The sequence below is a fragment of the Choristoneura fumiferana genome, chromosome 10, assembly GCF_025370935.1.
Source record: "Choristoneura fumiferana chromosome 10, NRCan_CFum_1, whole genome shotgun sequence".
Classification (NCBI taxonomy): Eukaryota; Metazoa; Arthropoda; class Insecta; order Lepidoptera; family Tortricidae; genus Choristoneura; species Choristoneura fumiferana.
Window position 1 is genome coordinate 18,388,628 of NC_133481.1, and position 15,706 is coordinate 18,404,333.

Below are 15,706 nucleotides of genomic sequence, written 5' to 3' on the forward strand. Positions count from 1 at the left end.
AAATTAATTTTCGATATTCAAATATGTTGATATTTATAGCTTAGATAGAATGGTTATAGACATTTTTAATCATTCGATATTTTATACACTCATCATTTCAACCTTAGACATTTTAACCAAAGGTTTCGATATTGTGATAGCAATCGATATTTTAATTTTCGATTTTCAAATATGTAACCTATTAAAAAGGTTCACGAATGGCCTCCAAATAATCCATACTAATAATATTATAAATGGGAAAGTGTTTATGTTGTGTGTTTGTATGTTTGTCCATCTTAAAAGGTGGTTTGTGTGTTTGTATGTATTATATATTGTATGTATGTGTTTGTATGTTTATAAGTATAAAAAGAAAAAAAACGAAATGTTACCAAAACTTGTATATTTTTTTATCACTACAATAACAACACAGACTGCAAACAATTCGAGAATCAAATGAAGAACGCAGATCGGCAAGCGCAGCGTAGAGCCGGGTCCACATTTGTATCATTTTCTCGTATCGTATCTCCGTAGCGTTGCACCGACGCGTATCAAGATCGCTAGTGTGGATGCAAAAACAGCGCGATCATGCGGCGCGCCGTATCTGATCGCTCGGGATCGATGTTGATACGGGTATATTGTATACGCACACTCGCGATCGGATACGCGTATCAAGATCGGTAAGTATAGACTTATTTTGATACTGTATCACGATATGAAGTTATGATTTGATACGCGATACGCTGTGATCGCTCTCGTGGTGGTTTTTCTCCAATCATCAAAGGGGATACGGATAGCATCCACACTTAATGATACGGCCTTATGATACGATACGCTGCTACTCTACGGTTGGACGACGTACGATGGACGTATTTTTTCACGTGACTTCAAAAAATAAGGTTATCACTTCGGTTCTATTTTTCTTTTTTTATGTTTACCTCAGAACTCTATCATTTAGGAACCGATTTGAATTTTTTTGTGCGTTCGTCTAGAAATACTTTAAATTAGATCCCATAACCACCAAATCAGGATCTGATTATTGGATCTTAAGGAAATAAAGGGAACTTTTCAAATGCTGTAAGGACACCTATGGTAATTTTGATATATTTAGTAGTAACTCGTATATCTCGTATGTGTTTTGTCTAATTTGAATTTTACAGCGCATTGTTTACTGTCATGCTGTAATTTTTTGTTGGCATAAATAAATAATTTCGTTTCCTATATCACACAAACATAGTATGGCAAAATCCCTAAATATACCCCTAAAAATATTAAGCCCCTAAAAAATCCCATGCGCCTTATTACCCCTAAGTTGGCGCCCCTGTTTGACTACAGCCGCGGATTCTCGGTCGATGCAGACAACTTTCAACCGAAGCAACTGAACGGTATCGGGTTCTGCCCTTTCGCAGATTTATTGTTTGCCAAATATTTCATTTACCAACTGTTTCATTTCCCAACCATGAATTTTCTCCGAAACCGTCAATAATTTTACTCAGTGTATTTTCTTATGCTTTTATAGAACACAGTAGGTCAGGTAAGGTTTGTTTTATGAAAGTTTAAAAAAAACACGGTTTCATAGAAAATCATATCTAAAATACAAACTGAGACATGGATGCACAGAAAAACCAGAAAAAGAGACCAGCGCTGGGAATCGAACTCAGATCCTCAGCATTCCGTGCTGCGTGCCATACCCCTTCAGCGGTTAGTGCCGAAAGTTTGTTACGTATCTCGATGAGAGCGAAACATAGATGTTGCTAGTGCTGCTGCTTAAGTAGCGTAGTTGAAATAAGCAACTTGAGATATGGGTGCATAGGTTAAATTCGTATCAGTACTCCTGTCCAGTGGTAGTGTAGAGGTATGGCACGCAGCACGGAATGCTGAGGACCTGGGTTCGATTCCCAGCGCTGGTCTCTTTGTCTGGTTTTTCTGTGCATCCATGTCTCAGTTTGTATTTTTGATATGGTTTTACGGGATGACCGTAATAGTGAAAAAAATTGGAGTTGAAATAAAAAACACAAAAAGACTCCAAATAACCAATCATCATAGAAAATCGTGAATTGGGAAAGGAAACAGTTTGGTAAATGAAACAGTTCGGAATCGTCAGTTGGTGGCGTGGCGGCTGCTGCAACACGCGCACTCAGCATGTTGCAGCAGCCGCCGAGTCGCGTTGCTCCGAAGACGAAGGGCTACGGATTAGCCCGAAACATGTCGGGCTAAACTAAATTTAAGACGTGAGTTATCCGGGTCAATATATTTAACATGATGATGATACTGATGATGACGATAACAAAATTCTCAACTTAAACGTCCAAACGTCTGTAAGTACCACCAGCATTAACATTGCCGTTCCTATTAAATAAATAGGCGACCACGCCTCTGTGGCAAGCAGCGAGGTAGGGCCGCCATTGGATGTCGCGGGCGCAGCAGGGGAAGGGGCCCGCAGCAGCGGGTTGGGTAGTTGCCAGCGCGAGCGCACGCTCGCAGCGGAACTGCCAGGTGGTAGAGGTGAAGACCCGTAGTTCGTTGCGAAGATTCGCCAACTTTGATATTGATCTTATGTATCTGCGAAGATTCATGTGAATAAACACACACCACGTACACAACCCGTAGCTCCTAAAGTAGGTATAAATAGTAGAGAAAAAATGAATATGACCAAATTTGTAGGATATTTTATGTATAAACTTTTGTCCGAAGTAATCATAATGCTATTTGTACAAATATTCGAGATATGAGCAAAAACCTAAAAAAGGTACCTTCAACCCCCCCTTACTCCATCAGCACACTCCCACCCTTGAGGACTTTTAGTATGTTCATCTGGATACTGCAAGGTATAACTGTACCAATTTTCAAAACAACACTAGTCTTTTCCCCTGATTGCCCATATTCGGCTTTATTTCATCCTATTAATACCTCTATAAGAGAGACAAATTTGCAGGTCCCTTAGTGTGCCAGTTACCCAGGTTTTATTGTATTACCAAAAACCGGCAAAAAAATCATGGTTGTTGTACCTATGGGAACCTCCGTTAAACATTTATTTATTTCGTTTTTAGTATTTGTTGTTATAGCGGTCACAGTTATACATAATCTGTGAAAAATTCAACTGTCTAATTAGCACCGTTCATGAGATAACAGCCTGGTGACAGATGGACAGACAGACGGACAGCGAAGTCTTAGTAATAGGGTTTCCGTTTTCAACCGACTTCAAAAAAGGAGGTTCTCAATTCGTCTGTATGTTTTTTTTTAGTGTTTCTTACGCGGTAACTCCGCCAATTGTGGGCCGAACTTCAAACTTTTTTTGTTCTAAAGGACATACTTCCGAGGTAAGCCCACAGAAACCAAGTCAGGATCTGATGATGGGATCTTAGAGAAATCGAGGGCAAACCCTCGAATTTTTAAAGCATACCTATAAACTATTTTGGCATTTTTAACACCAAGTCAAGTATTTACATTCAGAAAGTATCATTTGGTGATCTGAACCTGATAAAGAAGACCGTAGGTATACCGGTACCGACACCGGATACCGACTCTGATATAACATAATATAACAATGCCGTGTTTGAGCTTAATGGAATCGATGTAAGATACACTTGGGCTAAAAACCTCTATAAACCAATATTTTTTTTTTTGCAAAAAATTTAACCTACTTCCAAAACCTTGAAAATAATTATCTACTAGTTTGAAATCAGTGCCTCAGCATGAGCAAGCAGGAGTGATTGAAGCCCAATATATAGAATGTAGATAAGGTAGACGACTTATAGTTCCACTCCTGCTGGCTCGTGCTCAGGCACCGACTTTAAACTAGTAGAAAATTATTTTGAAGGTTTTTAAAGTCGGTTCCATTTTTTGTTAAAAAAAAAATACAATTTGTGTACGGAACCCTAAAAAGACTAAAAGATTGTAAAATTCTTTCCGATCCGATCCAATACGAGCCATTTGGTGGAAATCATTAAAGGGCGGACGATGGATGCAATATGGTGACGAAAGCATAAGATGGATAAGACTTTAAACTAATTTAACTTTCAATAATTAAACTTCGATTAATATTTTTGGGTAAAAATGTATAGAAATTTGAGTGATGGTGATAATCTTCCTAATAATGCTGAAGTATCACTTTACAAATACGTACCACTTACACCTGTAGATGTAAAGAGGTAATTTTTCCCTACATAAGTGGAAAGTGAGCTATAAAAGGAATGCACTGAAAATATGTAATATAAAATAAAATACGACTATTTACTACAACAATAAAATTATCCAACTATTTTTCAACTATGTTCTCTTTTTTAAACCAATTGTAGTCATATCCACATAACGTATATTGTTCGACATAATTTTGACGTAAATTGCATCCGTCGTCCGCCCTCTGGAAATCATGCTTAAAGCAAATATCCACTAAGTACCTGGGTGACTGTCTTCCCAATATCCGTAACAAGTCTAAGAAGTACGCTGGCAGTGTTTCGATGAAAAAACTCATGAGCTTCTGCACACTTGCATGCTGTACCATGCAGAGAAAGATACAGGCCAAGTCATCTGAAATCAAACTCAGCATTCGTGTAAAATGTCTTTGTGTGCGTGTTGATTCCCTCTAAATTGGAAGCATGAACTAGAAGCTGTTGAGAGCTCAATAGCGTCAGGATGTTATGCCCTACGGCGCCTTAGGGAGGTCATGGGTATACAGCAGCTCAAAACAGTTTATTTTGCAATGATAGAATCCAAATTGAGATAAAGCATTAAAATCCGGGGAAACAGCTTCAAATACAACATCAATAGAGCACTTACGTATAATTCAAAATAGAGTAGTTTGTACCATGCTTCGAATTCCTTAAAGGATATCTTGTAGAAATTATTTTCAAAAACTAGAAATATTGACAGTACCTAGTTTATATGTTCTAGTGCTACTTACAAAATTTCTCAAGAATGAAACGCGCGAAGAGCAAAATGAACGTCATCTTACGCCTTGGTATTCTAGCCATCAAGCTGCAATACTGTACAACAGGCTGCCTATTAACCTTAAGTCTACCACATATAACTCATTGTTTCACAAAAAACTAAAAAACTTTTTGTTAAAAGGAGTTGCTTTTACAGTGTGGATGAGATTTTTATCATCGTCATCATGTCAGCCGAAAGACGTCCACTGCTGGACATAGGCCTCCCCGAGGCTCTCCACTCAGACCGGTCTTGTACTTTCCGCATCCACCGCGATCCCGCGATCTTAACCAGGTCGTCGCTCCATCTTGTTGGAAGCCTACCGACAGCTCGTCTGCCGGCCCGCGGACGCCATTCGAGAACCTTCTGACCCCATCGGCCATCAGTCCTACGAGCAATGTGCCTCGCCCTCTGCCACTTCAGTTTCGAGCTATGTCGGTAACCTTAGTTCTACTGCGGATGTCATAATTTCTGATTCTATCCCGCAGAGAAATCCCCAGCATAGCCATCTCCATAGCCCTCTGAGTGATTTTGAGCTTCCTCATGAGGCCCATCGTTAACGCCTTCGTCTCAGATCCGTATGTCATCACTGGCAGCACCATTGGTCAAAGACTTTTAACTTCAAACACTGCGGTAATTTAGATGAAAAGACACCGCGAAGCTTCCCGAACGCTACCCAGTAGGGAATGCAATTACCGGCCAAATCTGATTACCGGTAAATTACCGACTAAAGTAAGCCGGTACCGGTTAACCGGTAAATTACCGGTTTTAGGTTTATTGATTCTAAAACTTGTAAATGTTGTGAAATTGTAAACATTTTTAAGTGGTATGCTAAGACTATGCTCTGCTAATCAATTAAATGAAGAATAATTTGAAAAATAGTTAAGAATTTAAAAGTTACAAGACTAACAACATAATAATAAGATCAAAATCACACTAAACTCGCTCAAAGTTGTGTTTGAGAAAGTGTTAATTCTAGTTATTAATTCTTCTTCTTCTTAAATTAAGAGCTACGCTCTTGTCGGTGGAGTAAACGCCACTCCGCACGGTCTTCGGCCAGCTGTTTGACGTCCTGATACGACACAGCACCCAGTTTCTCCTTCACCTGGTCAAAATAGGTCAATCTTGGTCTTCCTCTTCTTCGTCTTCCTTCTACTTTCCTTCCAGCAGGCTCAAAAAGAAATTGTCGTGTCGTATCAAGTGTCCTATCTTATTTCCCCTTCTGCAATTTATGGTCTCCAGTAAGATTATTTTATTAGTTAGGTACTAATTACATATTGTGTAATAAATAACACAAGGAATTTCCCTTATTTTAACATCTTACTTGTTTTTAATAATCAACAACTCATCATACCCAGCCGAGTCGGATTCGACGAGTGATCTCTTTCTCGAAGTTGGACCTACCTAACTGGACCGTTTGTCCCAGGTATACATAGTTATCAACAACTTCGAGCGCAGAGCCTCCTACTATAACGGGAGTTGGCACAACCTGGACATCATTAGACATGGCTTTCGTCTTGTCCATATTCCTTTTCAGGTCAACTTGGTCGGAAACTCTGCTGAGATCAGCGAGCATAGCACTGGGGTCCTCCAGCCTTAACTACAATATCGTCGGCGAATCAAAGGTGAGTGAAGTAATCGCCATTAATATTAATGCCTCGTCCTTTCCAGTCCAGAATCTTAAAAGCATCCTCCAATGCAGCGGTGAACAGTTTCGGAGAGATCACATCTCCTTGTCTGACTCCCCGCTGCAGATGAATAGGCTCGTGCTCTGGTCCTGTAATCGGACGGGCATAGTGGCGTTTTCGTACAGACATTTCAACGCTTCCATATACCGGTAGACAACTTGGCACCGCTGGAGAGCTTGCAGCACAGCCCAAGTCCTGATCAAATCGAAGGCTTTCTCGTACTCCTCAAATGCAAGGCAAAGTGGAAGGTTCTCTTCGGTCTTCTGTATAACCTGCCGCAACGCATATATATGGTCCACAGTACTATAGCCTTTTCGGAAGCCGGCTTGTTCGGGAGGCTGGAAGTCGTCAAACCTGCGTGCGAGGCGATTTGTGATGACGCTGGAAAACAGCTTGTAAACATGGCTCAGAAGTGAGATGGGTCATAACTTCATGTTGTTTCATGTGCAAGGACATGTCATTGAGGATAATGAAAATCCGCCTATATACGTAAATCGGTCAATAAACTTTTCAGTGTAGCTTGTTGCCATGGTAACGTCTCCTAGTTACATATAAAGAGAAGTGTCCCTGCCGGCCGCGCGGCCGCATTAGGTATTCGTTTGGGATATTGCGCTGTCTTTATCGCTCGTGACATAAGCGCTCGCAGCCTCCCCCCATGCCTTCCGCAACGACGTTCGTAATTTATATCGAGATAGCTGTAGGTTTTACAAGATTTGGTCGGTTGAATTTTGGGTTTCGTTGTCCTCATATTATACGAAAAGTATAGCACAAAAATCAATGATATTTTACAATCAAGATATTCATTATATTTTCTATGCCTGTGGTTTTTTCGATTTTTGTAAAAATGCTTTATTAGTCTGTAATTCTCGTGCAAAGTTGACATCTTTTTTTTGACGACTTTTGAGCTCCTGTTATTCTGATATAACACATTTATATGAAAATCAGAAAAAGCACAGGCATAGATAATTACGTCTAGTCCATACTTACAAAATTTAATCTATTTCTGTTTCCTAGTTTTCAAATGAGACCGGGACTTTTGTATGTTTGTTTGTATTGCACGGGGTGCAAAAACCCACTAAAAGTTGGGAGTTGTGACAGTTTTAAGGCAATTCCATCATGGCTCATCTTATCATGCTAATAGCATAATATTGCAAAAAAAATCTAAGAAAGTGTATCACTGATTGTCTCCCGAGTTACGGGACAGAATTACATACACTTAAAAGTTGATTGACCCAAATACTGCGTATCTGTCGGCGGCCGATCGTAAAATCCGCCAGATCACGAAATTCCTAAGCGTATCACGAAACGCCGCCATTTCATGATATTATGCCTAAATGTTGGCCAGGCATATCACGATGTTCCTGAGAAATAATACGGCAGATCGATTAGAGCAACGCATTCGTCGATATTCCTAGCTCTGTACCGGGCACATCGTAAAAAAGTTTCTTTTTTGGCCACTGGTGGCGCTGCGTATGCAATGGCGGCCGTGGCCTGCTGACCGGCCGTGTTTGTTTACTCTGCACTCCGTGTGGTTTTACTGGAGATAATTTTAATTTCATAACTGCTATACAACAAATTTGACTAAATTATCTAACTAAGCGGGTGACATTAATACATATCTAGATAAATTAAACAATTTTTGCTACTTTGGGAGCGATTATTTCCGGAAATGTTCACTTAATCAAAAAAGTTTACTAAACTTACTATGTTTTCAAAAGAGCTCTCGAACTTTGTGCCACACGTTGATGCGAGTTAAAAAACAATTCAATTTCTGTTACGTGTATGGAGTGCCCCCTTATAAATATTTATTTTTGTAATTTAACTACAAAACTAAATAGCGGCTTTGACAAGACATCTGTACTCCAAATTTAATTGATATACATCTTGTAGTTTTCGAGTAAAATGCCTGTGACATACGGACGGACGGACAGACAGAAAGACAGACGGACTTGACGAAACTATAAGGGTTCCGTTTTTGCAATTTTGGCTCCGGAACCCTAAAAAAAGGAAATTAAATAATTAATGAAGGAAATTTATTAATAGAAACACAAATGAAAACTAGTTGCTTAAAACGTAGCTAAATCTATATATGGGCCCCGTGGTAGTTTGCCCAATAGAAACCCCCGTAAATGTATGACATAAGTTATGAATAGACTTACTAAATCCATCTTTTTTTGCTTCTTCTATATAAAAACGGTCAGCTTGTAACCATGTCACTGGATTGACTGTACCTGAGCAGCAATTAAACACTTGTACCTGCTTGCATCTGAAACAGACCATTTTCTTCGTGAAATAAATAAGTTTTGGTTAAAAAAAATTTATAATACAAGCTTGTTTCCTGACTGTACTTGCATTTTCATCCAAACTACATTTTAGTACCAAATTTCAAAACGACGCCATTAACCGTTGAGGAGTTCCGTCCTACGGAGACGATCTTGGCTGGACTATCAAGATGTCACTACCAGATTATTGTATTGTCACCAGATTTACATAAGTATGGTAAATTGCAAATCAATCTGACCACTGAAAGTGGATTACATTTAACTTGCAAGATTTGACTCGCACATACTACAATTACGAGTTTCGATCATAAATTCTCAAAAACTCAATGGTGCGAGTGGGTGCACCATTGGGCCTTTAGTGTGGGATATCGTTGGATAGGTATTTAAAAACCATTAGGGGTTTGCAAAGACGATTTTTCGATTCAGTGATTTGTTTGCAAAATATTCAACTTTAAAGTGAAAATTTTCATTAAAAACGAGCGTCTCCCCCCCCCCCCCCTACAATCTAAACCGGCGGGTGGAAATTTTTTTGAAAATTCAGACTAGTAGTAAGTATATCAAACTTTCAAGAAAAACTATAACGGCTAAGTTTGCTTGAGAATTATTAGTAGTTTATGAGTAAATAGCAGCCTAAGGTATAAAATATACCTAAACTTGGAAGATTCCGTATAAAATACGAAATCCTTAGAAAAATATAACTTATTTTTTTCGTAATGGCTACGGAACCCTATTTTGGGTGTGTCCGACACGCTCTTGGCTGGTTTTTTAGTTATTTTGCAGCATTGCGGCGGGTGAACGCTAGCGTTCAATAAGGAAAAATTTACCAAAGAGATAGACGAACTTAACTTATTGTTCTTCTTTTTCTTTTGTTTTAAGCCCCCGACGCAAAAAGAGGGGTGTTATTAAAAGCTCAGAATCCGCCGCCGCTTTTGCAGCCGCGATTACGTTCTAGAACGACCAAACAACCGCTGTCCGCGGCGTCCAGCGTCTACCGCCAGCCGCTGCACGCCGCGGGCGGCGGGTCAGAACGAACAAGACCTAAGACGCGATAGGTCGAACCACTAGGACGCCACGGCTAACTTATTTTTAGGGTTGCCAAAACGAAATTTGCTTTACATTGCTAGTGGCAGGACACACCTATCACAGTACTTACCCTGCGCATTGGGAAGCGGCAAGAATTGCCATATTTGTGACGTAGTCCACAGGTATGAGGTCAGCCACTACAGACTCCCGCCCCTGCACCACCCGAATCCAGCCTTTGGCAGTAGCTATGAACAAAGCCACGGCACCTTGATAACTGTCAACCCAGCCTTCCCATGGGCTCCGATACTGCTGGCATCACTAATAAACATCATGTTTGGGTCAGTCAACTTTCAAGTGTATAATTATTATTCTGTCTCGTAACTCCGGAGACATCGCTCTTACACACTTTATTATAAAAATGTTTGCAATACTTATAATTATACTGCTTATACCATGGCAACAAGCTACACCCAAAATAAATGAATAGTCTAATATAATGATAGTCATATTGAATAATTTATTGAATCAGGCGTTACTTTGCGGAGGTCCATATCAATGAACTAAAATAATTTCCTTGCTCACCCGCGACCTTACGATAGCTAAGCTTATGCAAAATATGCGTGTTCATGCAGTTCCTCCACCTCCACACTGTAAGAACACACACAAATCACACAAACCCATCTATCACCACCACCACACTACACTGACGCGTTTCGAACTCAACCAGAGCTCATCTTCAGAGTGACACAACCGTACACCATGCTACCAGTTGTTAGACTCTAACAACTTTTGCATAACCTTAGCTATCGTAAGGTCGCGGGTGAGCAAGGAAATTATTTTAGTTCAGTCATATTGAAAATAATGTAGGTACATTTTACGAGGACATAACAACGAAAAGTAAACGAATGACACAAAATCGCAACCACGGGGACTATGCTGATTTCCCGCAAAATTAGCCTAAGTTAATTTAGTATAAGTACCTATTAATTTTTTTTATCGAAGCGTCGTCGGTGTCGGGGGACCGCTAAGGTTAACAGGAAACTAAAGTACATATGTTGTATTGGACACCGACGACGCTTAGATAAAAAAAAATATTACTAGGTACTTATACTAAAGTAACTTAGGCTAATTTTGCGGGAAATCAGCATAGTCCCCGCGGGATAGGGATAAACGAATTCTTCGCAGATGAAGTCGGGAGCAACAGGTAGGTAGTGCATAATTATTATTTACTTTTTAGTTGTCTTTCTTGGCGGCGTTTAATTTAATTTTTCCTGGTTGCTGGCGTTTATTGTGTCGGTGGTTTTTTTTATTTTAGTTTTTAAATCATACGTGGGACCTACATGTAAAATGATATTATGCCCCCGATCGTTATGTCAAATGTTTATATGTATTTCGATCACTACACAAAATGGCATATTTACGCTTAAATAGTTTTATTGGGTCGTAGTAATTTTATTTCTTATAACGTCTTAAACTTTCGTGATTTTCACTCATAGTCAAAATACCACGCACGTACGTACGTATATTACTCGTGTGTGTTAGGGTGATAAGTCCTGTGCGTGGTATTTTGACTTTTACATTTCTTTTTAATTAATCCACAGACTAGAGGTGAGACGTATTTACTGGAATAGGTTTTTGGAATAGGTTTTGGCTTGGACGCGTGAGTACGCGTTCCCGCCCGCGATTCTTTTAGCGTACGAGTATTTAGGAGTACGGCGGCTGACAACGTTCCGCCAACTTGGAAACTAGCATTTATGTACACTTTTTAAATGAAAATTTTATAAAAATTGCTGACAATCCTAAGCCTGTATAAAGTATGAACGGAAGTTTTTAGTCGGTATTTAATATAAGTTAAAATTAAACAAATATGAAGTGTGAAGACTGAACTGTGACGTGAATTCGGTAGTTCGATATTCGTAAAACTACTAAAACTATTACGGGACGCATTTACGGGAATCATTTTGTTTACGCAATGAGTCAATTGAGTTAAGTACTCGTAGATACTCGTGGACCTAGTCTTTGGATCTAGTCTTTTGTGGACGCGTACTCGCAAGACTCCGTCCGCGTTTTGCCTAGTACGTCTCACCTCTACCACAGACTTTATTTATTCTTGCGGTTTTTTTTTTTTAGTCTAGTATAATAAACGTTAGGGTAACAAAGCATACCAACGGAGGGTCTGAGAATGACGAGCGGAATGCGCGCGCGTCGCTCAACTAGCAGCGTCTCGGCCAGGGCTTTTGAAAACGTGTAAGTGTTAGGGAATTCCTCTGCAACAGAAAATTATTAAATATTAAAAAAAAAAAACTCGTATATTCTTTTGTCAATCAAATAAAGAATAAAGATGATATAAGATCGATCTGATGTAGGTATATTAAACTTCGGGATTATAATCTTCGGGTTTTTATGCTTCGGACGGCTTTTCGGACGGTTTGTAGCAGAAGCGACTGGGATAGGTTAGGTTCAGAAGGCTAAGCCTTAGCCTATGATATTAGGTTTTTTTTTTATAGCAACCCGATAATATTGCGTCACAAATGATCTTTGTTGTTGGATTCTTAAATAGAAGGTAATTGTGATGTATGTACTCAAAGAGGGTAGCTTTAAGCACATCATATGCCATGTCACTGAAGCTTTGTCATGTACGTCAGTCCGGTGAATAAAGCGATTAAGAACACATCTCCGTAGTTTGGCTGTACCTGGATACCCTAAAGCTCTCAAGATAGCGTGAACATAACAATTGGCGACGAGTCGCGTTCGGACTTACGCAAAGGAAGATTAAATTCGTGAAGATTTGGGTGGAACGAAAAATAAAAATGTCAGTGGGCAAGTTGGAAGCTTTCGATATTCACAAAGGCAGCTGGGAGACGTATAAAGACCGATTGGAGCAGTATTTCATAGTGAATGACGTGAAAGATGACAGAAAGGTACCACTATTAATCACACTAATCGGTGCTGAAGGCTATGAGCTCTTGGTAACCTTGTGCACTCCCGAGAAGCCGGCGAATGTGACATACAGTGTCATCGTAAAATTACTCGCCGATCATCTACAACCTAAACCAAGTGTGTTAGCCGAGCGATATAAATTTCGTCAACGCAAACAAGGTAGAAACGAATCCATAGCCGAGTATGTAGCGGACTTAAAAAAGTTAAGTAGATTTTGCGATTTTGGTTCGTGGTTGGACGAAAGCATTCGGGATCAATTAGTGTGTGGATTATACAACGAAAGTATTCGGTTGAGGCTTTTTTCGGAACAAGATCTTAAAATGAAAAAAGCTTGTGCTTTGGCGGTAGCAATGGAGGCGGCGGAGATAAACGCAGCGGCGGTAGAAGATCGGGGACACAAGTCGGTGGATGACGTCAGAGGCGGTACAACAACTTCGTGTTACGCGGTGAGCAGTGCCATAGGAGCAAGCAGCACTTCGCGGGGGCGAATGAGAGGACGTAGCTTCGGCAGCCGAGTAGGGTCGACGCGCGGCGATGGTGCGCGGCCGGGGCCGAGTCACTCCGAGGGTCTACGAACGGCGGCATTCCACGAGTACCGAAACAACCCGAGCGCGCAGCGATGGAGCAATGGCGGCGCAAGCGCTGCGACGAAGACAACAACGGACAGTCGAAAAATGGGTCACGCTCAATTGCAATGTTTGGCTTGTGGCCGGGATCATGCCACTGCCACATGCAAATTTACATTATATACATGTCGTGTGTGCAACCAAGAGGGACATTTAAAAAAGATGTGCCCGCGGTGGTCGAGTGTAGTTAAACATAATTATGTCGAAGACAGTGTAAATCAACCTTCCGAGGAGGACGATTTAGAGGTAAATCTTGCGTTTGTAAAGCAAAACAAGTTCCACAGTAGGTATAAGCCGTACGTTTTGTCGTTAAATGTAAACAACAAAGACCTATGTATGGAAATTGACACGGGAAGTACAATCTCGTGTATCAGTTCGCATTGTTATGATACCTATTTTAAAGATTGTTTTCTAGAGGAAACTAATTTAAGATTAAAATATTATACCGGGGAAACGGTAAAAACTTTAGGTAGAATTAAACCATTAGTGAAGTATAAGAACGTTAAAAAACCATTAAATTTATATGTGATACAAAACGGAAAAACAAACTTATTGGGCGGGAATGGCTTGTGGAACTTGGAATAGAAGTGATAGGTGAAAGTTTAGGGATAGTTAATTTTGCGAAACCTTGTGAAATTTTTAATTTGGTTTGTCCTCAAGCCCGGGAATTTTTATAGAAAATCTATATACAGTTTTCGAAAGATTAGAAAAATATGGACTAAAAATTAAAAAGGAAAAATGCTCATTCTTATCAGAAACAATCACCTATCTAGGATATGTGGTAAGCAGCAGAGGGGTTCATACATGCCCCAAGAAAATTAAAGACATATTAAGTGTGTCAACACCGAGTAACGTAACCGAGCTGAGATCTTTTATTGGTATGACAATGTATTATGCCAAATTCGTAAGAAATATAAGCACGCTACTGGCTCCCTTATATAAATTGCTAAAGAAAGAGTTTAGTTTTACTTGGACTGCAGAATGTGAAGAGGCATTTAATAAGGTTAAACAATTGTTGTCTTCCAGCGAAGCGTTGGCTCACTACTCACCGGAGCTGCCGCTGATACTGACCACGGATGCGAGCAGCGTGGGCTTGGGGGCCGTGATCTCTCACGGGTGGCCGGACGGCACGGAGCGCGCCATAGCATACGCTTCCCGGGTATTGAACAAAGCAGAACAAGCTTATTCACAAATCGAGAAAGAAGCTTTGGCAATCATATACGCAGTAAAGAAATTCCATCAATACTTATATGGTCGTCGATTTGTGCTAAGAACAGATCATAAACCCTTAGTGACCATTTTTGGGGACAAAGCGGGAATTCCGATTATGGCCGCAAGCCGAATGCAAAGATGGGCCATCATTTTAGGCGGTTATCAGTATGACATTGAATATATACCTACAGCCAGAAATGCTGCAGATGCGCTATCAAGGTTACCCTGTAAAGAAGTAAGCAAAGATAACCAGCAAGAAATAACCTACTTAAATTTTGTTCAAGATTTCCTTCCACTGACCAGTGAGGATGTAAAAAAAGCCACGGAACGAGACGATACTCTGAGAAAAGTTATGCTTAACATAAAAGGTGGCTGGCCAAATAATTGCTTAGAGGAAGATTTGAAATCATATTTTACTAGAAGGCAAGAGTTGTATGTGGAAGGGGGATGCATCATGTGGGGTTATCGTATGGTGATTCACAATCATTAAAAACAGAGATAATAAAAGAACTACACAGCAGTCACCAGGGTATAGTAAAAATGAAAGGCATTGCCAGAAGTTTCGTATTGTGGCCCGGAATTGACAAAGACATTGAATAAATAGCCAGAAAATGTTCTATTTGTGCAGCAGAAGCAATGGCACCCGCAAAATCGACCCCACAACCTTGGCCATATTATCAAGAGGCTTGGAGCAGACTTCACATTGATTTTCTCGGACCCTGGCAAGGCAAAACATTTTTCGTGATAATTGACTCCACGACAAAATGGATTGAAGCTTTTATGACACCCAGAACTACAGCCACTGCCGTGATCAAGATAATGATGGAGACATTTGCTAGGTTTGGCCTTCCAAAAGAGATTGTATCAGACAACGGGCCACCGTTTACAAGTCAAGAGATAGATAATTTTATGAGGAACAATGGAATAAAACATACATTTTCAGCACCATACAAACCAGCGTCTAACGGTGCCGCCGAAGGGGCCGTAAAATTGTGTAAAAGAGCTTTAAAAAAAGCCGCACGGGAGAACCTAG

General features: G+C 40.1%; 3 protein-coding genes across 3 annotated transcripts in view; 2 read left to right on the forward strand and 1 right to left on the reverse strand.

Annotated features, from left to right (window-relative positions):
* GABA-B-R3 (gamma-aminobutyric acid type B receptor subunit 3) overlaps window positions 1-15,706 on the forward strand; it is a gene marked incomplete at its 3' end in the record, with an annotated part of 284,881 nt that overhangs the window by 199,469 nt on the left and 69,706 nt on the right. The gene's annotated exons all lie outside the window — the stretch shown is intronic.
* The window catches only part of LOC141431691 (putative fatty acyl-CoA reductase CG5065), a gene marked incomplete in the record, with an annotated part of 26,981 nt that continues 11,649 nt past the window's right edge, over window positions 375-15,706 (reverse strand). Inside the window, 5 exon segments of the mRNA XM_074092871.1 lie at window positions 375-2,538; window positions 4,377-4,506; window positions 8,750-8,856; window positions 10,026-10,140; window positions 12,061-12,158. Of these exon segments, the coding sequence (XP_073948972.1) occupies window positions 2,277-2,538; window positions 4,377-4,506; window positions 8,750-8,856; window positions 10,026-10,140; window positions 12,061-12,158 (712 nt within the window).
* LOC141432229 (uncharacterized) lies at window positions 12,461-15,700 on the forward strand. Its single transcript, XM_074093760.1, has 2 exons — window positions 12,461-13,707; window positions 14,488-15,700. Exons 1-2 carry the CDS (start codon window positions 12,706-12,708, stop codon window positions 14,743-14,745), a joined length of 1,260 nt encoding a protein of 419 aa, XP_073949861.1. The 5' UTR covers window positions 12,461-12,705; the 3' UTR covers window positions 14,746-15,700.

Excerpts from the sequence above, each read along its gene's own strand:
- LOC141432229 (XM_074093760.1), top strand. The coding sequence starts at position 12,706 with ATGTCAGTGGGCAAGTTGGAAGCTTTCGATATTCACAAAGGCAGCTGG. Across the intron at positions 13,708-14,487 it reads CCGAGGAGGACGATTTAGAG|CGAAGCGTTGGCTCACTACT; the intron begins GTAAATCTTGCG and ends GTTGTCTTCCAG.